At 42.6% G+C, this 27,369-nt stretch overlaps 1 protein-coding gene across 1 annotated transcript in view; it reads right to left on the minus strand.

Moving 5' to 3' along the window:
- LOC120990756 (apoptosis-inducing factor 3-like) overlaps positions 1-27,369 on the minus strand; it is a 101,316-nt gene that overhangs the window by 16,142 nt on the left and 57,805 nt on the right. The window contains 5 exon segments of the mRNA XM_040419658.1: positions 20,054-20,129; positions 21,622-21,720; positions 23,544-23,661; positions 25,734-25,810; positions 26,846-26,909. Coding sequence (XP_040275592.1) covers positions 20,054-20,129; positions 21,622-21,720; positions 23,544-23,661; positions 25,734-25,810; positions 26,846-26,909 — 434 coding nt within the window.

Genomic DNA, 27,369 nt, shown 5'->3' on the forward strand with positions numbered 1-27,369 from the left:
GTAATACTTCCTTATATTACTTTTAAACCTTTGCCCCTCTAATTTAAAACTGTGTCCTCTTGTGGTAGTTTTTCTTCTTTTAAATATGCTCTCCTCCTTTACCAAGTTGATTCCCTTTATGTATTTAAAAGTTTCTATCATATCCCCTCTGTCTCTTCTTTCTTCCAAGCTATACATATTAAGGTCCTTTAACCTTTCCTGGTAAGTTTTATCCTGCAATCCATGTACTAGTTTAGTAGCTCTTCTCTGAACTCTCTCTAGAGTATCTATATCCTCCTGGAGATATGGCCTCCAGTACTGCGCACAATACTCCAGGTGAGGTCTCACCAGTGTTCTGTACAGCGGCATAAGCACTTCACTCTTTCTACTGCTTATACCTCTCCCTATACATCCAAGCATTCTGCTGGCATTTCGTGCTGCTCTATTACATTGTCTTCCCACCTTTAAGTCTTCTGAAATAATTACTCCTAAATCCCTTTCCTCAGATACTGAGGTCAGGACTGTGTCAAATATTCTATATTCTGCCCTTGGGTTTTTACGCCCCAGGTGCATTATCTTGCACTTATCCACATTAAATTTCAGTTGCCAGAGTTCTGACCATTCTTCTAGTTTTCCTAAATCCTTTTCCATTTGGCGTTTCCCTCCAGGAACATCAACCTTGTTACATATCTTTGTGTCATCAGCAAAAAGACAAACCTTACCATCGAGGCCTTTTGCAATATCACTTATGAAGATATTAAACAAAATTGGTCCCAGTACAGATCCCTGTGGAACCCCACTGGTAACATGACCTTGTTTTGAATGTTCTCCATTGACTACAACCCTCTGTTGTCTGTCACTCAGCCACTGCCTAATCCACTCAACAATATGGGAGTCCATGCTCAATGACTGCAGTTTATTGATAAGTCTTCTATGTGGGACAGTGTCAAAAGCCTTACTAAAATCTAGATATGCGATGTCTACTGCACCTCCACCGTCTATTATTTTAGTCACCCAGTCAAAAAAATCTATAAGATTTGTTTGACATGATCTCCCTGAAGTAAACCCATGTTGTTTTTCATCTTGCAATCCATGGGATTTTAGATGTTCCACAATCCTATCCTTTAATAGGGTTTCCATTAATTTGCCTACTATTGATGTCAGACTCACTGGTCTATAGTTGCTCGATTCCTCCCTACTACCTTTCTTGTGAATGGGCACGACATTTGCCAATTTCCAATCTTCCGGGACGACTCCTGTTACTAATGATTGGTTAAATAAATCTGTTAACGGTTTTGCCAGCTCACCACTAAGCTCTTTTAATAATTTTGGGTGTATCTCATCAGGCCCCTGTGACTTATTTGTCTTCACCTTAGACAGCAAACTTAGAACATCTTCCTCTGTAAAGACACATGCATCAAATGATTTATTAGTCATCCTTTCTAGTGAAGGTCCTTCTCCTTCTTTTTCTTTTGTAAAAACTGAACAGAAGTATTCATTAAGGCAGTCGGCTAGCCCTTTATTCTCTTCTACATAGAATAGAATTTTTGAAATCTGAGATTTGTAAATTAACCGTTAAACAAACTCCGGCTGAGAACATTGCAATGCCACTGCCACAGAGGCCCCCTAGAAATGGAAGATGGGTTACTGCAGGTTCTGGTAGACTGCGAGTTGTTGATAAAAGACATGTTCCACAGTCTGTGGCTCTCCATAATTCATTTGCAGCACTTTCAGAGTGCAAGAGCAACATGGAGGATGGCTCAAGCACAGTGGGTGAGAAACAATCATCTCCCATGCCTAAAGTATGCAAGACTGCAGCCAAAGACAAAAAGGAGAAGGTGAGGACTGATAGTAAGCAGCTGTTGGTGGGCGATTCCATCATAAGAGGTGTGAAGTTTGAGGAAAATGGTGTTGTGAGATGTCAACCTGGTGCTACCGCTAGCAGGGATAGACGACGGATCCTTAATATTGTTAGGCAAGCAAAGCAGGAAAGGGAGGTGGATGTTATTGTCCATCTTGGGACAAATGATCTGGCTTGCAATGAGAATTCAAAGGTGAAGGAAGCTTTTCACACACTTGGAAATGATATACGGGAGGTTGCATCAACTGTTTCATTCTCTGCAGTTTTGCCTGTGCATAACCTTCAGCATGACAGGAAGATGCGCATTAAGGAATTCAATGTATGGCTTGGAGAATGGTGTCTGAACCAAGGGTTTGGCTTTGTGTCTCATGTTAGCTCTCGTTGGAATGGAAAAGAACTGTACAAGAAAGATGGTTTGCATTTTTCTCTCAAGGGAACGAATGTCCTCAGTGAACAGTTCCAAATATTTGCTAAGGAGCATTTAAACTAGGAAAGGGGGGCAAAAGAGTGATTATCCAGCAGTCCAACTGCCCCCCGGAACAATGCCAGAAGATGCCAGTAGCACAAAGGTTAAAAAATGACAACCTCAGATTCTTGTCTACAAATGCTCGCAGTTTAGGGAATAATATCAATGAACTTGAGGCTTTAATGGCATCTGAGAATATAGATTTAGTGGCTGTTACTGAGACGTGGTTCAATGGGAGTAATGACTGGGATATAACAATACCAGGGTTCTCTCTATACAGGAAAGACAGAGAAGGCAAGAAGGGGGAGGGGTGTCCTGTATGTGAAAGATAGCATGAAATCTAATTTGATACAAGTTAGCGAGACCAATTTAGAGTCAGTTTGGGTTACCTTGCAGCTTGATAATCATAAGGTAACTCGTGTAGGTGTGATATATAGACCACCTAGCCAAGTCAAAGAATTAGATGATCTACTAGTTGAGGAAATAGCTAAAATGACATTGAAGGGGGGGAAGTTATCATTATGGGAGACTTTAATCTTCCTGATGTAAACTGGAAAACCAAAATAGCTAGTTCTGCCAGGACGTTTGCTAATGAGCCTAGCTCACTAAGGTGTTACATTTGTTGCTGGGGGAGGAGTTTGGGAAGGAGTGTGTGTATATATAGAGACAGACTCATTAGCTGGCCTAATTCATTAGCTGCAAGTACTACCTTCAAGTACTACATTAAGTACTAGTAAAGAGATATTGCAGGAGACTGAAGAGATTCAAGAGATACTGCAAGAGATTGGCTTAGAGTCTCCAACTGGCTCATCTGTGTTGTTTTTGCTGATCATTGCTTGAGAAGAGGTAAGGAATTTGGTCAGGTGTTTGCTATTGTGCGTTTGCTAATGAGCCTAGCTCACTAAGGTGTTACATTTGTTGCTGGGGGAGGAGTTTGGGAAGGAGTGTGTGTATATATAGAGACAGACTCATTAGCTGGCCTAATTCATTAGCTGCAAGTACTACCTTCAAGTACTACCTTCAAGTACTAGTAAAGAGATATTGCAGGAGATAGTCAGGAGGTAGGCTGGAAGGTGGAAACAATACAAAAAAAAAACGTAAGATTTGTTTGATTTAAAGTTACAAATTTTTATTTTATTTTTTTCTCCTCTTTAAAATGGCAGACTTGGTTCAGTGCAGGAATTGTTGTGCATTTATTTCATGTTCCACTCTTTGGAGATTCGGATGCTGTCAGATCTGTAGACAGTTCTCCTTACTGCAGCAGGAAATTGCATTTTTGAAAGCTGAAATATTTAAATTATCTGTTAAACAAACTCCAGCTAGGACTGCTGCAATGCCACTGCCACAGAGGACCCCCAGAAATGGCAGATGGGTTACTGTAGGTTCTGGAAGTCTTAGAGTGGTGGATAGAAGACATGTCCCACAGTCGGTGGTTCTCCATAATTCATTTGCAGCACTCTCAGAATGTAAGGACAACATGGATATGGACTCAAGCACAGAGGGTGAGAAACCATTGACTCCTATGTCTAATGTATGCAACAAAAAAGATAAAGTGAAGTCTCAAAGGAAGCAACTGTTGCTGGGTGATTCAATCATAAGAAGTGTGGAGCTTAAAGAAAATGGTTTTGTGAGATGTCTCCCTGGGGCTACTGCTAGAAGAGATAGAAGACGTATTATTAATATTGTTAAGCAAGCAAAGCAGGAAGGGGACGTGGATGTTCTTGTCCATCTAGGGACAAATGACCTGGCTTGCAATGAAGTGTCAGAGGTGAAAAAATCTTTTATCACACTTGGTAATGACGTACAGGATTTTGCATCCACCATTTCATTTTCTGAAGTTCTGCCTGTGCATAATGTTCAGAATGATAGGCAGAGGCGCATAAAGGAGTTCAACATATGGCTTGGTAAATGGTGTCAAGAGCAAGGATTTGGCTTTGTTTCTCATGATAGCTCTACTTGGAATAGAAAGGAACTGTACAAAAAAGATGGTTTGCATCTTTCTCTGAAAGGAACAAATGTACTTATTGAACAACTCCAAGAATTTGCGAAAGAGTATTTAAACTAGGAAGGGGGGGCAAAAGAGTGAAAATAAAAGAGTCCAATTGCCCCCCGAAACAATGCCAGAACAGGTCAGAAGCACAGAGGTTAAGAAATGATAAGCTCAGAGTCCTGTCTACAAATGCTCGCAGTTTAGGTAAAAAAATCAATGAACTTGGGTCAATAATTGGCATTTGAGAATGTAGATTTTGTGGCTGTTACGGAGACATGGTTTAATGAAAGAAATGACTGGGACATAACCATACCAGGGTACTCTTTATACAGAAGAGACAGAGAAGGCAAGAAAGGAGGAGGAGTGGCCCTGTATGTGAAAGATAGCATTAAATCTAACCTAATACAAGTTGGTGAGGCCAACATAGAGTCAGTTTGGGTTATGTTGCAGTTTGCTAACCATGCAGTAACTCGTGTAGGTGTGATATATAGACCACCTGGTCAAGTTAAAGAACTAGATGATCTACTAGTTGAAGAAATAGCTAAAATGACAATGAAAGGAGAAGTTATCATTATGGGAGATTTCAATCTTCCAGATATAAACTGGAAAACCAAAATAGCAAGTTCTACCAGGAGTACAGATATTCTAAATTCCCTACTGGCGTTATCTCTACAACAAGTGGTTGAGGAGCCAACCCGGAGGGAGGCCATTTTGGATTTGGTATTCACAAATGGGGATTCGGTATATGATGTCATTGTAGGCGAAACCTTGGGATCTAGTGATCACCAGTCAGTGTGGTTTAATAAAAGAACTGTGAAAGAGTCCCACCACACAAAAACAAAAGTTTTAGATTTTAGAAAAACAGACTTTTCAAAAATGAAATTAGTCATAAATGAGTCCTTATCAGACTGGAACGGATTACATGGAGTCCAGGAGAAATGGGACTACTTAAAAGGTGCATTATTGAAGGCAACAGAAAATTGCATTAGACTTGTCAGTAAAAGCAAAAAAAGGAGGAGACCACTGTGGTACTCAGCAGAAGTGGCCCAAATCATTAAAAATAAAAAGCTAGCATTTTGTAATTATAAAAAAAAACAGAGCAATGAAGATAAGGAAATCTACAAGATTAGGCAGAGAGAGGCCAAGCAAGTTATAAGAACTTCTAAAGCGCAGGCAGAAGAAAAACTAGCTCAGTCTATGAAAAAATGGGATAAGACATTCTTCAGATATATAAATGAAAAAAGGAAATTAAAACAAGGAATAACTAAATTAAAAACAAAGGACGGAAGGTATGTAGAAGAGAATAAAGGGCTAGCCGACTGCCTTAATGAATACTTCTGTTCAGTTTTTACAAAAGAAAAAGGAGAAGGACCTCCACTAGAAAGAATGACTAATAAATCGTTTGATGCATGTATCTTTACAGAGGAAGATGTTCTAAGTTTGCTGTCTAAGGTGAAGACAAATAAGTCACAGGGGCCTGATGAGATACACCCAAAATTATTAAAAGAGCTTAGTGGTGAGCTGGCAAAACCGTTAACAGATTTATTTAACCAATCATTAGTAACAGGAGTCGTCCCGGAAGATTGGAAATTGGCAAATGTCGTGCCCATTCACAAGAAAGGTAGTAGGGAGGAATCGAGCAACTATAGACCAGTGAGTCTGACATCAATAGTAGGCAAATTAATGGAAACCCTATTAAAGGATAGGATTGTGGAACATCTAAAATCCCATGGATTGCAAGATGAAAAACAACATGGGTTTACTTCAGGGAGATCATGTCAAACAAATCTTATAGATTTTTTTGACTGGGTGAATAAAATAATAGATGGTGGAGGTGCAGTAGACATTGCATATCTAGATTTTAGTAAGGCTTTTGACACTGTCCCATATATGTCTCATTGAGCATGGACTCCCATATTGTTGAGTGGATTAGGCAGTGGCTGAGTGACAGACAACAGAGGGTTGTAGTCAATGGAGAACATTCAAAACAAGGTCATGTTACCAGTGGGGTTCCACAGGGATCTGTACTGGGACCGATTTTGTTTAATATCTTCATAAGTGATATTGCAAAAGGCCTCGATGGTAAGGTTTGTCTTTTTGCTGATGACACAAAGATATGTAACAGGGTTGATGTTCCTGGAGGGAAACGCCAAATGGAAAAGGATTTAGGAAAACTAGAAGAATGGTCAGAACTCTGGCAACTGAAATTTAATGTGGATAAGTGCAAGATAATGCACCTGGGGCGTAAAAACCCAAGGGCAGAATATAGAATATTTGACACAGTCCTGACCTCAGTATCTGAGGAAAGGGATTTAGGAGTAATTATTTCAGAAGACTTAAAGGTGGGAAGACAATGTAATAGAGCAGCACGAAAAGCCAGCAGAATGCTTGGATGTATAGGGAGAGGTATAAGCAGTAGAAAGAGTGAAGTGCTTATGCCGCTGTACAGAACACTGGTGAGACCTCACTTGGAGTATTGTGCGCAGTACTGGAGGCCATATCTCCAGAAGGATATAGATACTCTAGAGAGAGTTCAGAGAAGAGCTACTAAACTAGTACATGGATTGCAGGATAAAACTTACCAGGAAAGGTTAAAGGACCTTAATATGTATAGCTTGGAAGAAAGAAGAGACAGAGGGGATATGATAGAAACTTTTAAATACATAAAGGGAATCAACTCGGTAAAGGAGGAGAGCATATTTAAAAGAAGAAAAACTACCACAAGAGGACACAGTTTTAAATTAGAGGGGCAAAGGTTTAAAAGTAATATAAGGAAGTATTACTTTACTGAGAGAGTAGTGGATGCATGGAATAGCCTTCCTGCAGAAGTTGTAGCTGCAAATACAGTGAAGGGGTTTAAGCATGCATGGGATAGGCATAAGGCTATCCTTCATATAAGATAGGGCCAGGGACTATTCATAGTACTCAGTATATTGGGCAGACTAGATGGGCCAAATGGTTCTTATCTGCCGACACATTCTATGTTTCTATGTTTCTATGAGTACAGATATTCTAAATTCCCTACTGGGATTATCTCTACAGCAAGTAGTTGAGGAGCCAACCCGGAAGGAGGCCATTTTAGATTTAGTATTCACAAATGGGAATTTGGTATCTGATATTACTGTAGGGGAAAGCTTGGGATCTAGTGATCACCAGTCAGTGTGGTTTACTATAATTACAGTGACTGAGTCACACCACACAAAAACAAAAGTTTTAGATTTTAGACTGACTTTTCTAAAATTAGATTAGTGGTATACGAGTCCCTATGAGATTGGAACCGTTTCAATGGAGTCCAGGAGAACTGGGACTACTTAAAAGTGGCACTATTGAAGGCAACAGAAAATTGCATTAGGCTTGTCAGTAAAAGCAAAAAAAAGGAACAGACCACTGTGGTACTCAGCAGAAGTGGCCAAAATCATTAAAAACAAAAAGATAGCATTTAGTAATTATTAAAAAAAAATAACGAGGCAGGCAAATTTATAAGATTAGGCAGAGAGAGGCCAAACAAGTTATAAGAGCTTCTAAAGCACAGGCAGAAGAGAAATTAGCTCAGTCAGTGAAAAAAGGCGATAAGACATTCTTCAGATACATAAATGAAAAAAGGAAACTAAAACAAGGAATTACTAAATTAAAAACAAAAGAAGGAAGGTATATGGAAGAAGATAAAGAACTAATTGACTGCCTAAATGAATACTTTTGTTCAGTTTTTACAAAGGAAAATGAAGGAAAAGGACCTCAGTTAGGAAAGAAGACTAATGAATCTTTTGATGCATGTGTCTTTACAGAGGAAGAGGTTCTAAGTCAGCTGTCTAAAATTTAATACAAATAAGTCACAGGGGCCTGATGGGATACACCCAAAGCTATTAAAAGAGCTCAGCAGCGAACTAGCAAAACCATTAACAGATTTATTTAACCAATAACTGGCAACAGGAGTCGTCCCAGAAGATTGGAAATTGGCAAATGTTGTGCCCATTCACAAGAAAGGCAGTAGGGGAGGAATCGAGCAACTATAGGCCAGTAAGCCTGACATCAATAGTGGGGAAATTAATGGAAACCATACTTAAGGAGAGGATTGTGCAACATCTAAAATCCCATGGATTAAAAGATGAAAAACAGCATGGGTTTACTTCAGGGAGATCATGTCAAACTAATCTTATTGATTTTTTTGATTGGGTGACTAAAATAATAGATGGCGGAGGTGCAGTAGACATCGCTTATCTGGACCTTAGTAAGGCTTTTGATTCTGTCCCACATAGAAGGCTTATCAATAAATTGCAGTCTTTGTGCGTGGACTCCCATATTGTTGATTGGATTAGACAGTGGCTGAGGGACAGACAACAGAGGGTTGTAGTCAATGGAGTATATTCAGACCATGGTCTTGTTACCAGTGGGGTACCTCAGGGATCTGTTCTGAGACCCATATTGTTTAATATCTTTATCAGCGAAAGATTTGTAACTGGGTTGATGTTCCTGGAGGGATACACCAAATTGAAAAGGATTAGGAAAACTAGAGGAATGGTCAAAAATCTGGCAACTAAAATTTAATGTTGATAAGTGCAAGATAATGCACCTGGGGTGTAAAAAACCAAGAGCAGAATATAAAATCAGTGATACAGTCCTAACCTCAGTATCTAAGGAAAGGGATTTAGGGGTCATTATTTCAGAAGACTTAAAGGTAGGCAGACAATGTCATAGAGCAGCAGGAAATGCGAGCAGAATGCTTGGGTGTATAGGGAGAGGCATTACCAGTAGAAAGAGGGAGGTGCTCATGCCGCTCTACAGAGCACTAGTGAGACCTCATTTGGAGTATTGTGAGCAGTACTGGAGACCATATCTCCAGAAGGATATTGATACTTTGGAGAGAGTTCAGAGAAGAGCTACTAAACTAGTACATGGATTGCAGGATAAAACTTACCAGGAGAGATTAAAGGACCTTAACATGTATAGCTTGGAAGAAAGACTAGACAGAGGGGATATGATAGAAACTTTTAAATACATAAAGGGAATCAACAAGATAAAAGAGGAGAGAATATTGAAAAGAAGAAAAACTGCTACAAGAGGACATAGTTTTAAATTAGAGGGGCAAAGGTTTAAAGGTAATATCAGGAAGTATTACTTTACTGAGAGAGTAGTGGATGCATGGAATAGCCTTCCTGCAGAAGTGGTAGCTGCAAATACAGTGAAGGAGTTTAAGCATGCATGGGATAGGCATAAGGCCATCCTTCATATAAGATAGGGCCAAGGGCTATTCATAGTATTCAGTATATTGGGAAGACTAGATGGGCCAAATGGTTCTTATCTGCCAACAAATTCTATGTTTCTATGTCACCGAGGTTCCTGGCCTCGGTCAGATAGAAACCGGTTATTTTGTGTGTCAGCGGCAGCTAGTGCTCGCTGACACTGTTTTTTCTTAGTGTGGCTTAAAAGCCGTTCCGGGCCGGTTCTTATTGAGAGCAGCCAAAGAGCAGGGTGGGTGGCTGTTCCCCACGTCCAGGCCAGGTTTTGGGCTGGGGTTTAAAAACCCAGCCAGCCGCTCAGCTGGATGTAGAATGATCCTCCAGGTGATAGTGGAGCTGTGGAAATCTCTGTATTGGCATCTGAGGCTGAGGCTGTGTCTGTGTGTGAGGCTTGTAGATGGATGCCTGCCTGCGACCTGTCTGGAAGAACAAGGGAACAACATCCAGGTCTGGAACTCTTTATGCGGTACCCGCAGCATGGTGTGAAGTGAACACTAGGACTTGACCTTCTATTGCGGTACCTGCAGCAAGGTGTGAATGGAACACCAGGGTTTAAACCAAGGTGACTTTGTTTATATTTTCTTTTCTGCCTTTTTGTGTGAATAAACACAGAAACTTTGCTTTTCAACCGTGATCTTGCCTCTGTAATGCGTCCGCTACCATGCCTACCAGAGCAAATCCCTACAATTGGTGGCTTGGAGCAGGCAAGCGCAGTGAGGCTGGCGTGAACGCCGAAATATTGTTGGTTTGCTCACAGTTGTATGTCATTCATCAAACCGGCTAAATTCAAACTTGTGTCACATGACGAAATGGAGGCTGTTATGAAGGCCCTCGTGGAGGCTAACCTGCAGCAACGTGAGGCTAATAAGCAGCAGCAGCAGACCAATCAGTTGCTGCTACAACACATAATGGCTTTGTAGACAGCAGGAGCAACCCCAAGCGTACACGATGCCTGGAAAGCAGTCCGTGCAGCGATCCCTAAAATGTCCCCCGCAGACGACGTCGAGACCCACCTGGCGATGTATGAGAAAGTGGCCACCAGGGAAAAGCTGCCCCAGGACCAGTGGGCTGAGGTCGTCACTCCTTTTCTGACATCAGAGTCACAGCGGGTGTATTTTGACTTGCCGGGGAGATTTTGGCAAGACTGGGGGTGAATGTGATGGTCCGGGCCCAGCGGGTGCATCAGTGGGGTTTCAACCTGGCTGAGCCCGTGAGACCCCAGTATTATGACCTGCTCAACCTGTTGCAAAAGTGTCTACAACCTGACATGCTGAGCCCCACTGCTATGTTGGACCGGTTGTTAGCAGACAGGTTCTGGAGGGCTCTGCCACCCCCTCTCCAGCAATGGATTGGCCAGGTCTCTCCAGGTAATGCGCTGGAGATGGTCGACCTGGTGGAGCGCTATGAGGCTACCCGGAACTGACAGGGCGGTTCTGTTGGGAGGGGGGCAGTCAAATCTCGTAACTCTCCACGCAGCCCCATTCATTTCTATGGGGCCAGGGCTGCGTGAAAAACGCAGAATATAGAACATGCTGCGATTTTCACGCAACGCAGAACTGATGTGTGAAAAACAAATTGAAATGAATGGGTCAGGATTCAGTGCGGGTGCTATGCGTTCACGTCACGCATTGCACCCGCGTGGAAAACTCGCTCGTGTGAAAGGGGCCTAAATGTGCATGTGTGTTTATTTCAACTGGGGGAGGGGAATAAGTTGGGAATAATCTGCTGGCGGTATGGGGAGCCTGGCCATGTTCGAGCAGACTGTCCACAGCAGGGGGAACCCATGGACATGAACTATGGCTTCCGTCAATCATTATATGCCAGGAAACTGTGTGCAGTGGGTGCTCCGGAGTCTCTGAACCACCTGTGCCAGGTTGAGGTAGGAGACATTCCAGCGGAGGCTCTGTTGGACTCAGGAAGTCTGGTGACCCTGGAAAGGGCTTCCCTGGTAAGCTCCGCTGAGTACACCGGCTGTAAGGTCAGAGTCATGTGTATACATAGGGACTTAAAAGACTACCCTACTGCTATGGTGTCTCTGTCTACGGTTTCCGGCAGGTGGAGACACGAGGTGGCTGTTGCAACCAACCTACACTATGAACTTATAGTAGGGAGAGACTTCCCGAGTTTCATGGCACTGTGGCCTGTTCTGAGAGTGACTGATAAGCATGAGACAGGTGTAACCCTAGCAGAGTGGCCAGGCTCAGGGGGGAGACCAGAACCCTGGGAACCTGAGTCCGAAGGGCCAGCAGTAGGGGTGACCGCCACTTTGGTGGAAGAGGAGGAGACAACCCTGCTGAGTGTATTGGTGGGAGACATGGAGGACTTGCCGCCGGGACCTGAGATGGCAGACCTCAATGTCTCCGGTGATAATTTTGGTACCGCACAACACCTGGATCCAACCTTATCCCGAGCCTGGGAAAATGTACTAATAGATGGTGAACCACAACAACCAGGGGCAGAGTCAGTGTTCCCCCGTTTTGTGGTTCATCAGGATATGTTGTATCGGGTAAATCAGCTGCGAGGTGAATCCGTTGAACAGTTGATGGTGCCCCAGGCTTATCGCAAACTCGTGTTAGAGTTAGCCCACCAGCATGTTCTTGGGGGTCATCTGGGAATGCAGAAAACACAGGACCGGATACTACAACGGTTTTACTGGCCCAGTGTGTTTAAAGAGGTGGACGAGTTCTGTAAGTCTTGCCTGACCTGCCAGGCAACTAGCCCCCAGCACCTTTTTTGCAGTCCCTTGGTACCCCTCCCAATCATTGAGGTACCGTTTGAGCGAATCTCTATGGACCTAGTAGGTCCTGTACCAAAGTCCGCTAGGGGACACCAACACATTTTGGTTGTCCTTGATTATGCTACTCGGTACCCGGAGGCAGTGCCACTGTGACATACATCAGCGAAACTTATAGCTAAAGAGCTAATGGAGATGTTCTCCCGAGTAGGGCTACCTGAAGAGGTCCTGACTGATCAGGGGACCCCTTTTATGACCAAGGTCATGAGGGAACTCTGCAAGTTGCTGCGTATTAAACAGTTATGGACGTCCGTGTATCATCCACAAACGGATGGACTGGTTGAAAGGTTTAACAAAACACTAAAAACCATGTTAAAAAGGGTGGTGACCAAAGATGGAAAGGATTGGGACCTTCTTCTGCCCTATCTCATGTTCGCAGTGCGAGAGGTGCCCCAGGCCTCTACTGGGTTCTCGCCCTTCGAATTTCTATATGGCAGACATCCTCGTGGCTTGTTGGACATAGCCAAAGAGGCATGGGAACAACAACCCACTCCGCATAAAAGCGTCCTGGAATCTGTTACCAAGATGCAACAGCGGATAGAGACTGTTTTGCCTCTTGTCAGGGAACATATGGAGGCCGCTCAGCGAGCCCAGAGTCGGATCTATAATCGGCAGGCTTGGGTCCGGAACTTTAACCCGGGTGATCGGGTTTTGGTTTCTGGTGCCGACAGTGGACAGTAAGTTCTTAGCCAGGTGGCAGGGGCCCTATGAGGTACGTGAGAAAATTGGAGAGGTAAATTACAAGGTACACCAGCCGGGGAGGCGAAAGCCTGAGCAGGTTTACCATGTTAATTTACTAAAACCTTGGATGGATAGGGAAACCTGTACGGAAGACAGCCCGCGGCCGGGCTTTCTTGGACAAAAGATTCCGGCTCCTATGTCTGATGCAAGGGAAGCGGTTGCCACAATAAAAATTGATGACAGCCTCTCCTCTAAACAGGCTCAAGAAACCAGGGAGTTCATTAGTCGGAACACGGATGTGTTCTCAAACCTCCCTGGATGCAATTCCGTAATCCAACATGACATTGTCACTGAGCCTCAGGCAAAAATCCGGTTAAAGCCATACCGAGTACCTGAGGCTCGGCAAAAATCCATCTAAGAGGAAGTGCAGCTCGGACCAGTCCTATAGTCTTAATTCCCAAGCCAGACGGGACGTTACTATTTTGTAACGGTTTTCGGAAATTAAACGAAATATCAAAGTTCGATGCATACCCAATGCCTCGGGTAGATGAACTAATTGAGAAATTAGGCCAAGCCAGGTATTTTTCTGTTTTGGACCTCACCAAAGGGTACTGGCAGGTACCCTTGACAGAGGCTGCCAAAGAGAAAACTGCCTTCATTACACCAGAGCGGCTGTACCAGTATAAGGTGTTACCCTTTGGCCTGCATGGCTTCCCCCGCCACTTTCCAACGTCCTATGGATATTGTACTTCGTCCACATCGGCGGTACACCTCGGCTTACCTGGACGATATTATCATTCACAGTACCGGGAAAGTCACCTGCCCAAAGTACAGGCCGTAGTGGACTCCCTTCAAAAGGCGGGACTAACAGCTAACCCAAAGAAATGTGCGATAGGGTTAGAGGAGACTAAATACCTTGGGTATGTCATTGGGCGCGGAGTCATTAAACCCCAAGTTTTAAGCAAAATAGAGGCAATACGGAATTGGCCCCGACCTGCCACCTCTAGACAAGTAAAGTCATTCCTGGGAATGGTGGGCTATTACATGAGTTTTGTCCCCATTTTGCCACTTTAGCGGCTCCGTTGACAGGGCTCTTAAAGGGACGGAAGTCCGTGATAGTCCGCTGGAATGACCAGGCGGAAGAGGCTTTCTCTGCTTTGAAGTCAGCCCTGTGTGGGTCCCTGCTTTTGGTGACGCCCGACTTCAAAAGGGAATTTGTGGTACAGACTGATGCCTCCGAAGTAGGCCTTGGCGCGGTACTGTCTCAGGAAGTCAACGGGGAGGAGCATCCCGTTGTCTTCCTCAGCCGTAAGCTCACTCCAGCGGAGACCCGGTACAGTATAGTGGAGACAGAGTGCCTGGCCATAAAGTGGGCACTCGAGTCTCTCCGCTATTATCTGTTGGGGAGGAAGTTCCGTCTGGTGACCGATCACTCCCCTCTCAAGTGGATCAGCCAGGCCAAAGAGAGGAATGCTCGGGTCACCATCTTGTCGCTGCAAAACTTTAAGTTCACAGTAGAACACAGGGCAGGCCGGTTACATGGAAACGCGGATGCCCTGTCCCGTGTACACTGTCTGGCGTGTGTTCACCCCCTCAGGGTTGAACAAAGGGGGAAGATATGTAGGAAGGCACAAGGGTCCGTCATTGACGGAAGGTACGTGTCACCGAGGTTCCTGGCCTCAGTGAGATAGGAACTGGTTATTTTGGGTTTCAACGGCAGCTAGTGCTCGCTGACACAGTTTTTTCTTAGAGTGGCTGAAAAGCAGATCCGGGCCGGTTCTTATTGGGAGCAGCCAAAGAGCAAGGTGGGTGGCTGTTCCCCACGTCCAGGCCAAGTTTTGGGCTGGGGTTTAAAAACCCAGCCAGCAGCTCAGCTGGTGGTGGAATGATCCTCCAGGTTATAGTGGAGCTGTGGAAATCTCTGTATTGGCATCTGAGGCTGTGTCTGTGTGTGAGGCTTGTAGCTGGATGCATGCCTGCGACCTGTCTGGAAGGACAAGGGAACGACATCCAGGTCTGGAACTCTTTATACGGTACCTGCAGCATGGTGTGAAGTGAACACCAGGACTTGACCTTCTATTGCGGTACCTGCAGCAAGGTGTGAATCAGGGCCGGTACAAGGCAGGGGCCGAAGGAGCGGGTGCCCTGGGCGCTACCATTTGCGGACAGGAGGGGGGCGCAGGTTAAGTGCCAGCAGCAGTGGCGTCGCCAGGGGGGGGCCAGAGGGGGCCACGGCCCCCCCTACATCATGCTGTGCCCCCCCATGTGCCCCCCCAACTAAAATGACCCCCCCCCCCAAGTGAGCAGCCGCCGCCGGGCACAGGGAGATGAGCGCTTCCATTGCGCTCATCTCCATTGTAAACTGTCTGTGCCAGCGGAGGTGCAGGGGAGGGAGAGGCGTGTCCCTTCCCTTTCCTCTGATAGGCTGCAGGCAGGCACCGAAGTGGAGGAGAGGCCCCGCCCCCTAATTACTCCTGTTTACCTTTCTAAAGCTAAAGGACCTTTGATGATGTCATCACAGGTCCTGTAAGGGAACTGCACAGTGTAAAGTGTAGTTCCCAGGTTAGAACAGTGCATCTGCCAGGACCTGTGATGACATCATCTTCAACATCACAGGTCCTGCAGAATCTAGCAAAGGAACTGCACCAAAAATGGTGTAGTTCCTAGGTTTCAAAGGTACATCTGCCAGGACCTGTGATGACATCATCACAGGTCCTTCAACCCCTAACAGCAAGTATTAAAAGTTCACAAGCAGCTCTGTATTGATCCATACAGACTGGAATGGAGAGGTAAGAGGAGGTCCTCCACTTTTCATCATTTACCCCCCCCCCTCCATGCCCTGTTTTTACTCATTGCTCACTCATGTATACTACTTCAGACAGTTACCACTACCTCATGTACCTCACAGTGACTATAATGCATAACTGACCACATATTTCTATAAACACTGCATCTACAGTATTATACCTTCTATGTGTCACATCAATACACTGCTCTGTATATATATATATATATATATATATATATATATATATATACACACACATACATGCACACACACTGCATATATTACACAGTATTATACATGCAATATGTACAGATATATAGTATATACCGCAGTGCACTGATATGTGAGGTATGAGGTATAATAGATGCTGTGTGTACAGATATCAGTACACTTCTGTATATACTATATATGTGAGGTACGAGGTATAATAGATGCAGTGTGTACAGATATATAGTATATACAGCAGTGTACTGATATGTGAGGTACGAGGTGTCAATACACTGCTGTATTTACTATATACCTGTACACACTGCATCTATTATACCTCGTACCTCACATATTACACTACTGTATATACTGTATACACTGCATATATTATACCCCGTACCTCACATATCAGTACACTGCTGTATATACTATATACCTGTACACACTGCATCTATTATACCCTGTACCTCACATATCAGAACACTAGGGAATATACTATATACCTGTACACACTGCATCTATTATACCGCGTACCTCACATAACTGTACACTGCTGTATATAATATACATCTGCATCTATTATACCTCTTTTGTGTGCCAGGGCTGTTTTGTAATCCCATTCCGGCCCTGATGGCATAAATTATAAAACGCAGCAGCAAGAATAGTTCATGGAACAAAGGGAGGGGCTATAAAAGGGGAATGGGGGCCCAATTTAGATTCCTGCTATGGGGCCCAGTGATTTTTATGTACGCCCCTGGCTGCAGGCACTAGGCCGGCAGCCTATCAGAGGCCGGCGCAATGACGTCATCGTGCCGCCTGAGCCTTACATTACAGCGTGGGACACAGGAAGAGGCTGCATCGCATCGCTGACACTTAGGTAAGTATAAGTGTTTTTTTTTTGTTTTTTTTTACAATAGTGTTACTGGCACATTGGGGGGGCTTATTACAAAACTGGCACATGATGATGGGGGGGACTTTATACTGGCACATGATGATGGGGGGGAACTTTATAGTGTCTGTGACTTTCAAAGTCCCACAGTCCTTTGTTCTATTGCTTTAAGTATATTCTTGTTTTGAAACAACATTGATTCTTTCTTAAAAACGGGGGGGGGGGGGGGGCGCAGTTTGCCATCTTCGCCCTGGGCACCAAATGGCCTTGTCCCAGCCCTGGTGTGAATAGAACACCAGGGTTTAAACCAAGGTGACTTTGTTTATATTTTCTTTTCTGCCTTTTTGTGTGAATAAACACGGAAACTTTTGCTTTTCAACCGTGATCTTGCCTCTGTATTGTGTCCGCTTACCCTGCCTACCAAAGCAAATCCCTACACTGTGCAGCTGAAACAGGGAATAATATAGCTGAAAGAGGCATTAGGGAAGCCCAGAAATACATGTTTCTTCACAGAAATGATTGTACAAAGATCCATCCATTATGCAAACTTTTTTTTGAAGCCTGTCTCCATTTAACCTACTCACTCTCTATTCTTAAGCCACTGTTTCTCAAACCAACTGGTCATGTCTTGAGGATATGCAGTATAAACATCCTAGCAAATAGCACCACAAATCTCAGCTGTGATAATGTATGTGTTTATGATTTTGAGTAGGCTACAACACTTAAAGGGATTGTGCAGTCCTACAATATTTCCGGTACCCCCAACAGTCAGCTGTTTAAAGGGGTAGTGTGAGCGAATTCAAGTGAATTGGATGAGCATTTGTAATTACATTGCACCAGCATGGCAAAGGAGATGAAATGCAGGTAGTTTTGATGACGAAAGAGTGTTAGAGGAGGTTAAACATTTAAACTCACCAAAAATTAGACTACCATTAAATTAATTTTGGCTAAAAAAACGATGTTTTTTTTTGTTTTGTTTTTTCAGAAGCAGCCACTTTCGTCCATTTGCTCTGTCTCGAATTGAAGATAAGAATATCTCTTCCTATTCAAGTATATAAGATTGAGCTGCAATACCAGACAATGTCCAAGGACAAGAGTGGTGTTGTTTCAGGAACAAACCTGACCTCTTTTTGTAATCCTAGATGAACACTTTACCTTGCCACTTTTTAATTATACTAATTTGACTTGTAGTCCAACATATATGTTGGATACCACTGACATAATAAAGGCAAGTTGTTAACTCTGTTGTTTAGTCTATGAGAAACCAGAGAGAGTAACCTTCAACCTGGAGATGTGAGCGTTCCTAAGTATTACCTCCATTGATCTACGAGGGATGTCATCTTACTATTGGAATACAAGCGCCTTGTGGACCTCCTAAATAGTAAAATAATGTATATCTTTACACAAACATTTTACAAGTTTAGGTAATAACCAGTGCTCGTGCACCACTTTTTGAGTGGTATTTTGAGTAAGACAGTAAAAAAACAGTTCAAAATAAACTTAGAGTAATTATTATAAATATCCACTCCTATCTCTTTGGATATATTTATGAGAATTATGAGAAAACACCTTGAAGCAGGTCAGCTAGGTTTTCAGGTGTATGATCCATCTGGACCTGAAAATGTGCACTGTGTGCTGGATTAAATTGCAAAGAGGATAATGAAAACATATAAAAAATAATTTCTACTTAGTGAGAAAAGACCAGTAGATTTCAATAAAACATACACTGTATGGACAAAAGTTTTGGGACACACCTCTTCATCGGTGAATTCAGGTATTGCATCCACTCTCATTGCCACAGGTGTATAAAATCCAGCAACTAGTCAAGTCAGCTCATGAAATTTCTTCTCTCCTAGATATTTCATCATCAACTGTGAGTGATATTATTGCAATGTGGAAGTGGTTAGGTACCACAGGAACCCAGCCACCAAGTGGCAGACCACATAGTGCAGGGTCAAGAAGCATAATGCATAAAAGTCTGAATGACTGTAGAGTTCCAAACCTCATCTGGCATTAACATCAGCACAAAAACTGAGTTGAGTTTCCATGGCCAAGCAACTGCGTGAAAGCCTTACATCACCAAGTTCAAGAGTCAGATGGAGAGGTGTAAAATAAAGCATGCAGCCACTGGACTTTCAAGCAGTGGAAATGTGTTCTTCGGAGTCATGGATCACGTTTCTCTGTCAGATGGACAAGTCTGTGTTTGGCGAATGCAAGGAGAATGTTAGCTGCCTGACTGCATTGTGCCAACTGTAAAGTTTGGTGGAGGAGGGATGATGTTATGGGGTTGTTTCTATGGGGCTGGGCTAGGCCACTTAGTTCGAGTGGAACAGGTTGGGAAAGGCCCTTTTTTGTTCTAGCATGATTGTGCCTCAGTGCACAAAGCAATGTCCATAAAGACATGGTTGGAGGAGTTTGGTATGGAAGAACTTCATCAAATATCTTTGGGATGAACTAGAATGGAGAGTGCAAGTAAGGCCCTCTCATTCAACATCAGTGTCTGACCTCATAAATGCTATTCTGGATGAATGGGCAAAAACTCACACAAACTACAAAAGTCTTCCCACAAGAGTGGATGCTGTTTTAGCTTCAAAAGGAGGATTCAATATTATTGCCTATGGCTTTAGAATGGGATGTCATAAAAGCTCCTGTAAGTATAATATGTAGGTGTCCACATAGTATATATGCCAATCTACCCTGTCCATCACTTCAAGGGTTTTTATACAGAAAATACAATTTAAAAAAATAGGACAAAGCTAAATTCCATACAAGTACACTGGTGCCACTAAAAGTTCTGCACACAGGTCCATGGGACCGTGCAACTGTTTGGAAAGCTGAAAAACTATGACTATCCAACAGAAGTCATGGGTGTGAGGTCCACTTCAGAGGAATACTGCTTCTATTTAAAAGTCTTCTCCAGAGGAATACGGTCTCCATTGAGATGCTGGTGTGATGTTTTTGCTTTTCTTTTTTTTTTTTAAATATACTTTTCATATACTTAATTGTTTAAAACTGCAAGTGACATTTGTATCTATTTATCTCAGATCTTTTGTGACAGTGAACCTTTGTGTATGTGTCTGAACCAATTAGTTAAATTTTTTTAATAAAAATATATTATTACGCAAAAACATTCATTACAATATAAAAACTAGTTTGCATACCGTGTGTAAAATGCCACAAATTTTAACTCTTCAATATCTCCTTGAATGATAACATCATCAAATCCTTCTCCGTTACCTGAAAAAAGAAGGTATTTTGAGTGTTTATCTGTTACTAGAACATGTCATCTGTGATTTGCATCCTGCTCATGGTAATGGTGAGTCACTCACATTTTTAAAGGGCATCTGTCAGTAGATTTGTACCTATGAAACTGGCTGACCTGTTGCATGTGTGCTTGGCAGCTAAAGGTATCTGTGTTAGTCCGATGTTCATATGTGACTGCATTGCTGAGAAATGAATTTTTAATATATGCAAATGAGGCTCTAGGGGGCTCTGCTCTCTCTGCAACTGCTGCGCACTCTGCGCTTTGATTGACAAGGTCAGATGTGATGACGTTTACACTGCCTGGCCTTGTCAATCAAAGTGCAGAGGGTGCGGCAGCTGCATAGAGAGCAGAGCCTCTAGGTGTAATGGCAACGCCCCCGTTGCTCCTAGAGGCTCATTTGCATATAATAAAACATAATTTTTCTCAGCAATGCGGGCACATTTGAACATGGAACTAACACAGATGCCTTCAGCTGCCAAGTGCACATGTAACAGGTCAGCCTATTTCATAGGTACAAATCTGCCTACAGATGCCCTTTAAGCTGTATGTATTGGCTGTATTTGTTACCTACTGTCCCTTTTTTATTGCAATATCTTAAAGAGCTTCTATCACCATGGTCATCCCTATTAAACCAAGCAGACTGCCTGGTAGGGTTGATCATGGTGACTAAAATAAGCTCTTTTTCTCTCTAATCGGTATTACTGATGCAGAGAAATTCTTATTTTTTGTTAAATGTAAATTAGGTGCTCAACGCACCAAAGGGTTGGCTTAGCTATTTGGAATATAGCTTCACTTGTGACCCTCCCTGTTTCTGCTTCCCTTCATATCATGCCTTGTTTAATAGGGTTGATCATGGTGGCAGATACTACTAATCAAGAGTTAGGTGTTAGTAACATATTTCTCAGTGATAGTTAAAATTTATTTCTGCAGATCTGTCCATCTCCATGGTAACAGACAAATCTGTCTCCATGGCAACAGACAAACAAAGTCCCTACTTATAGGTTAACAATAAGGTTGACAAGAGGTATGAGACAGATGAGAGAGCGAGTATAAATGCAAAATCAGACTACACAGCGTTTGTTGTCTGTTGCTATGGTAACAGATACTTCTGCATATGTAGGAGCTGTATACACAAAACAATAGAACATTTTCTTTATAACTATTGCAAGATTGTTTCTTTATTGATTTTAGTTGCATTGCGACAATAAAAAAAAGTCAGTTGCATATTTGGACATAGCCTTTAAGGATTATTTCAGAACAGAATACACTCACATTTTTCACTTTCCATTTGTTGTTACTTTCACTTATATTCATTTTTTACAACTTTACCCATGGAAATTGGAGAATTGGAGAACGATATCGTACTATTCATATTTAGCTATACCTACTAAATATTAATAATCAAGAATAAATTACTGTAATATAGGTAATAAGAATATACAACTACAAAAATAATCTTTATACCTGCATAGCGAATGCTCTTCCCAAACATGGCAGTCCACAGATAAGGAATTGTATTGATTTCTGTACCTTGAGCTAACATGTTCAGAGCTGCTATACGACCTGATTGAAAAAAGAGGGATTAGTCAGATTTAAAGGGGTTCTCCAGGAAATAATAAAATTACTTTAGTAATTACTGAGAATTACAAACTATTCTCTATACATCAGAAAATAATGTCTCTATTACTAGTTTCCTATAGGGTTAGAAGTTACAGGAGGAGATCTTAGTAATCGAGACATTATTTTCTGATATATAGAGAATAGTTAGTCATTCTCATAGAAAACCCTAAGTCTAGAGACATGCGCAGAAATGCTCACTAAGTGCAATGAGGCAAAGTCTGAGGTCTGGCAGAATAAACCTGCAGTGAAGTCCTATGACATGCGGCAGTGTGTAATCAGACAGAGCGCGATATAGAAGCGCAGCAACATGTGGGAGGAAAGAAGTGAAGGGCCAGGTACCAGTTGGCTGGGAGGAGGGGAAAGAAGGATGGGAACGCTACAATCAGCACTCCCAAAACTAACCCCATCAGTACACGTAACAACATAAAGGGCAATGATAGGCTGTTAAGGCTAATGAGGTCAAGACCAGAGGATTTAAAGACCATCCCTGCACCCTCTAAACACACTCTGCCTGAATCCCCTGAAGACGCCAGGTTAGCTGGCGAAACATGTTGGGGGGCAGTGTTTAAAGCAGTTTTAGACAGCAGGTGCACTGGTTATTAGAGATACACTATTAGGCATATTCTATGTAGACTGCCAGAGATAGCAGAATGTTTTCCCCTTCTACTTGGATTTTTCATACTCCCAAAACTAGCAGCTTATACTGTAGTAGCATAAGAATGACCCTGACAACTGCCTGGATGATGTTATCAGCATAGACACATTAAGGTAGTGACGTTGTCTGTCCCGGAGTCATCACCCACTATGGAGCATTATAGGGGACATCAAAAGCCTCTGGGTGGGCTACACCTGCCCCTGTGTCGCCAGGGCCTATAAAGACAACAACACCTCTATGATGTCACCACCCCCCGATTCCCTACAGGGGACCTACCAGCCCTGGTCCCTGGCAATTCCCTTGGTGATCTTATCAACAATGACGTTATCAAAACAGTGATATTGAAGTCACATCCACTGCATCGTAAGAAGAAGCCTTAATGGGGTTGACCAACCAAGGAGGTGACAACTCCAATGGGGGTAACCTGTGACCAAGTAAAAAAGAAACAACACACATGTCCACAGTCCTGCCATCCACAGTTAACTGCCAAACTTGAAGTTGCTTGGTGTTATGACCTCTGTGGCTAATCCATGGCCGCAGAAGTCACTAGTGCTAGAACGGCACATCTATAGCACAGTGACGTGTCATTCTAGACTAGACATTCTAGTCTAATAGTGAGGCCAGTGATTGGCTGCAGCGGTAACAGGCCCAAGCCACTTATGGATTAATGGGGACCAGAGGTGTCCAGAAATGGGGCAACACTGGGATGTTTTGGGGTCCAATGCCAGACAACCCCTTTAAAGGGGATGAAGCACACCTTTGCTATAGACCACCCCTGCTCCCATTGGCACCCCTTGTGATGTGACATCTTTGTGATTTTATGATCACATAGTGCTGTTGCTAATGTCTTTAAGAACCGTAGAAACAGAGGAGGATATAAAACACCTTAGCAATTCATTTGCTTTAGGTATTAATATTCTTGATATTAGTCTTTTTATTATGCAGGCTGTATGCCAAAGTATCTGGCCTCTGTATGCTCACTTTCCTAAGGTATTGACTAGATATGTACTTTTTCATAAGCCCCGAGTCGCTATATACACTTGCTATATAGTTGGATGGATGCCTGAGTAGTGGATCATAAGGCACTTTGTTACTGTGCAGTTATAAATACCTTGCATATGTGCCATCTGCCAATGAGGAACATTGACTTTTTTGTTATTTCGGAAAGCCAGAGGGAAAGTTACAACATCTCCTGCAGCAAAGACACTGGGAACATTGGTCTGCATCATCTAGAGGAGAGGAATATTATGTTGTATAATGTCAGTACATGTCATAACAACATATCGAATTGTATTAGTTTGGTCAAGTCGTACATTCTTTTACATGTACAATACCTATTTTGTACAGTGCCCAATCCATTTGCTATAATAACTGGATGAATATGTAGGACTGTAGCAAAAGTAGAAGTAGAGGAAAATTGTTATGTCTAGGTTTCATTAAAAAAAATGTATTGACTGAAAATTACCTATTGCTTAAGTCAAGTCTTTATGTTAAATGTATTTTTTTTATAACTGCCGCAAGCTCGGGAGGGCAGAGCGAGAGGAAGAGAGTGGCAATGATAGGAGTAGTAGTACTCATTGTGGGGATCATCACTCAGGCACTCCCTGGGCCTTACAGTGATAGGAGGGGTGCACCCTTTCTTTCCCTTGGGGCACACCCTAGTTTTGGGGGAGCCTCCTGCCTGGTGCTAGTTGGGGCACCCTTTGGCGTTGGCATGTTTTGGGGTATAAGGCAGGGTTCACTGGAGGCAAGAAAGGTGCAATATATAGGCTGTGGCAATGCCGGTGTCAGTGCATGCAAACACAAGGCTGGTTTTGTGAAATAACAACAGTTTTTACTGATGGCAAAGTGTACATATATGTACTCACAGCAGTAATCACAATTCAGATTATGCATGGAACAGAAGATCTTGTACAGATTGCAGTTTTCACAGTTCTTAAAATTCTGTAGGCTGCAAAGGTGGCAGAGAGGTCTAGATGTTTCCTCTCTGAGTCAATCAGCCTGTAATTTCTCTGTCCAATTCAGCCACAGGGAATCAAGATTCAATACATCTCTCTCCCTCTTTGTATACTTCTCTCTCAATGTACAACTATGGATACCCAGCTGTAAGGTATGTTTTTTTCTTAGTAAATGGCCAGTCTGTCCTCAACATATGCCAGAGTTCCTGTATTATTGGGCAAAATGCTAATAGCCGGGTGCAGGTTTACTTCACAGACTTTTAATCATGCACCTCTCTTCTCAAAGGCTGATACACTCTAATGAGCAGCGTCCCGCGGCAGAGCAGTAGTACACTGCAAATGGGTTTTATGTGCTTTTGTATGTAAAGGGATGCTAAAAAGGTAAAAACTGTGATTAAATGTGTATTTATGCATTTTCATGCAAAGGACCAGTGTGGATTTAACAGGCCATAAATTCCAGTCTGTTTTCACCCTCGACCCATGAGGGAGCAGCTCTGCCAGCCAAGTTTGGTGAGAGGAGCTCAGTTAGCTGAATCCTGCTCTGGATTGAACCAGCCAAAGTCAAGTTCTAAACAGCAAAGAGGAGGACCGCTCCAGTGCTATTGCAAAGGAGTATGCCAGATGCCAAAGTGGTGCATGGAAAAGCCTGTGGAGAATTGCTGTCTAACAAGGACCTCTTGCCTCCATAGCCCTGTGTCAAGTTGTTTAAAGTCTTACAGTGCCTGGAAACACCCGGAGTGCAGATTGATCACCTACTTAACTATCCATATCCAAAAGAGGACATTTGTGGAGAATTTTGCTGTGAGTACGACAACCAGTATACAAATGGTGCCACATTATGACGGACGTTGGAGACCTACCCGTGGTTGCAGCATCTCACTTAACTTTCTAATATAGAATCCCTTTATTCCTGAACAACAGTCAGCTAGTGGAGTGCAGTGTGTACATAATAACTCCAAAGACACTACCATGCCTGTTAACTCTGACTGCAGCCATGTAACCTCTAAGAACTGTTACAAAGCACATCTGCTGGTCCATGCATGCTGTAACTGATATGCTTGAACTTAATTCTTTAGTAAAGAACTGTTCTTCTACAAAACTGTCTCACAATTGCCTCTTCCATCACCATGAAGGTCACCCTGAACCACTACCAGGCAGGAGAAACCTAAAACCAGGGTGTGCCCTGAAGGTAAGAAAGGTGTGTCTTTCCTATCGTTGCATGGCCCAGGATAGTGTCAGAGTAACTACTACCACCATTCTTATCACTCCTATCCTCTGCAATACTATCCTCTTCCTGGGTCACTGCAAATGTAGTCTCAACTTTAATCAATCCACAATTTTACCTTGTTAACAGGAATGTATCCTTTGGAATCAATGGTCATACCACTCTGTTTTAGAAAACCTGTTGTTGGACTTGCTCCTAAAATACAAATATTGTTTGCAATTAGTTTATTGTTTTGGCTTCATCCACCATACAGGAGGTACACAGGGATTCTGTACAAGGAAGAAGTAGCAAGGCTCTGTTTACGTATTATTTTTCTTTCCGTGGGAGGCATACACTGGCACAGTATTTCCCAACACATGTTTCTGGTTGAAGACTGCAATGTATACCACTGTACACATACATACAGTAGCATATGACACTCAGGCTTTTAGGCTTTTGTATTTGAAATTAAAAATCAGAGAAAAAATGCATGTGCAAAATGTACTTCATTAAAAATTCTTGAACTTCAAGGCATTATTTTAAAAGTATTTTAAAAAGCTCAATGTGACTTTAGTAAAAGAATATTTTAGGAAAAGTAGCAAGAAAAATATGGAGTTGATCTATCTTCAGGGGAATTTTTTGTAAATTTTCCTTCCATCTATCTGGCTGTAATTTGTCCTAAATGTATCAAACTTTACAGGTTGCTTGATAAATTTGGTGTACATTCAAATACCGTTAGGGTCATTTAATAAGACCGGTGTTTTAGACGCCGGTCTTAATACCCCTAAACTGGCGCTCGATGTGCCCAAGTTATGTAGAGGAACCAGCCTGGCATAGAAAATGATAAGTCAGACAGGCCTTCCGGACCACCCCCTTCCCCACCCATGCCACACACCCTTTTTTAGAACTGGCATACGTGGCGTGGAAAGGGAAGAAGTCGCAGATTCGGCCTCAAATACTCTTTACAACCTAATCTGCGACAGATATCTAATATCTAATCATAAATGACCTCTTGTATGTCTAGAAATGTTACTGCAGTTTTAAGCCACCCCCTACTGGAGTAAAACTGCAACATTTTTGCAACTTTTTGAAAATTCGCATTTGTGCAACAAAATTTAATTTCGGCATAAAATCAATATACAGGCCTTGATAAATTCCCCCCAATGTCTGTTTAAAAGCTCTGTATACAGCAGTAAGGATTTTATTTGAGACAGTTCAGAGGCATTACTTTCTATTAAACATACATCTTACCTATTCCAATGACACAAACATCTGCTCGTAGAACTTTCCCACTCTTCAGCACCACTTCTTTCAGCTGAAAGGTATAATATTCAAGACATGAAGCCAGACAAAATATAAGGACAAAATAACATAGCAAGAATACTTCAGTAAGAGTATAGATACGTGTCCATGTGCTCCTCTGCTGTATTCGAGCTCTGTTTTCTAAATAAAAAACTTACAGATATAATCCCAGAAAAAATGTTTTTATGCTCCTGGTTAATAGTGAGCTTGTATACATAACTGTTTGTTTTAACAAACTTACATATTGACTGATTGATGTATTTTTACGTTACTTTTGGTGGTTAGATCATGTGGCACCCGATGTGACTCGCTGGATCTCACAGTGTCTGATGTGTGAACAGGAAGTCCGTTTCTTTATTTATTCCTGAGAATGACATCACAGCTCAAATGGAAATGGCCAAAGAAACTGACTTCCTGTCCGCATAGCGAGTCACATCGGGTGTCACATGATCTGAAAATAGTAACGGAGTCTG

Source organism: Bufo bufo, chromosome 2 (genome assembly GCF_905171765.1).
Source record: "Bufo bufo chromosome 2, aBufBuf1.1, whole genome shotgun sequence".
Lineage (NCBI taxonomy): Eukaryota > Metazoa > Chordata > Amphibia > Anura > Bufonidae > Bufo > Bufo bufo.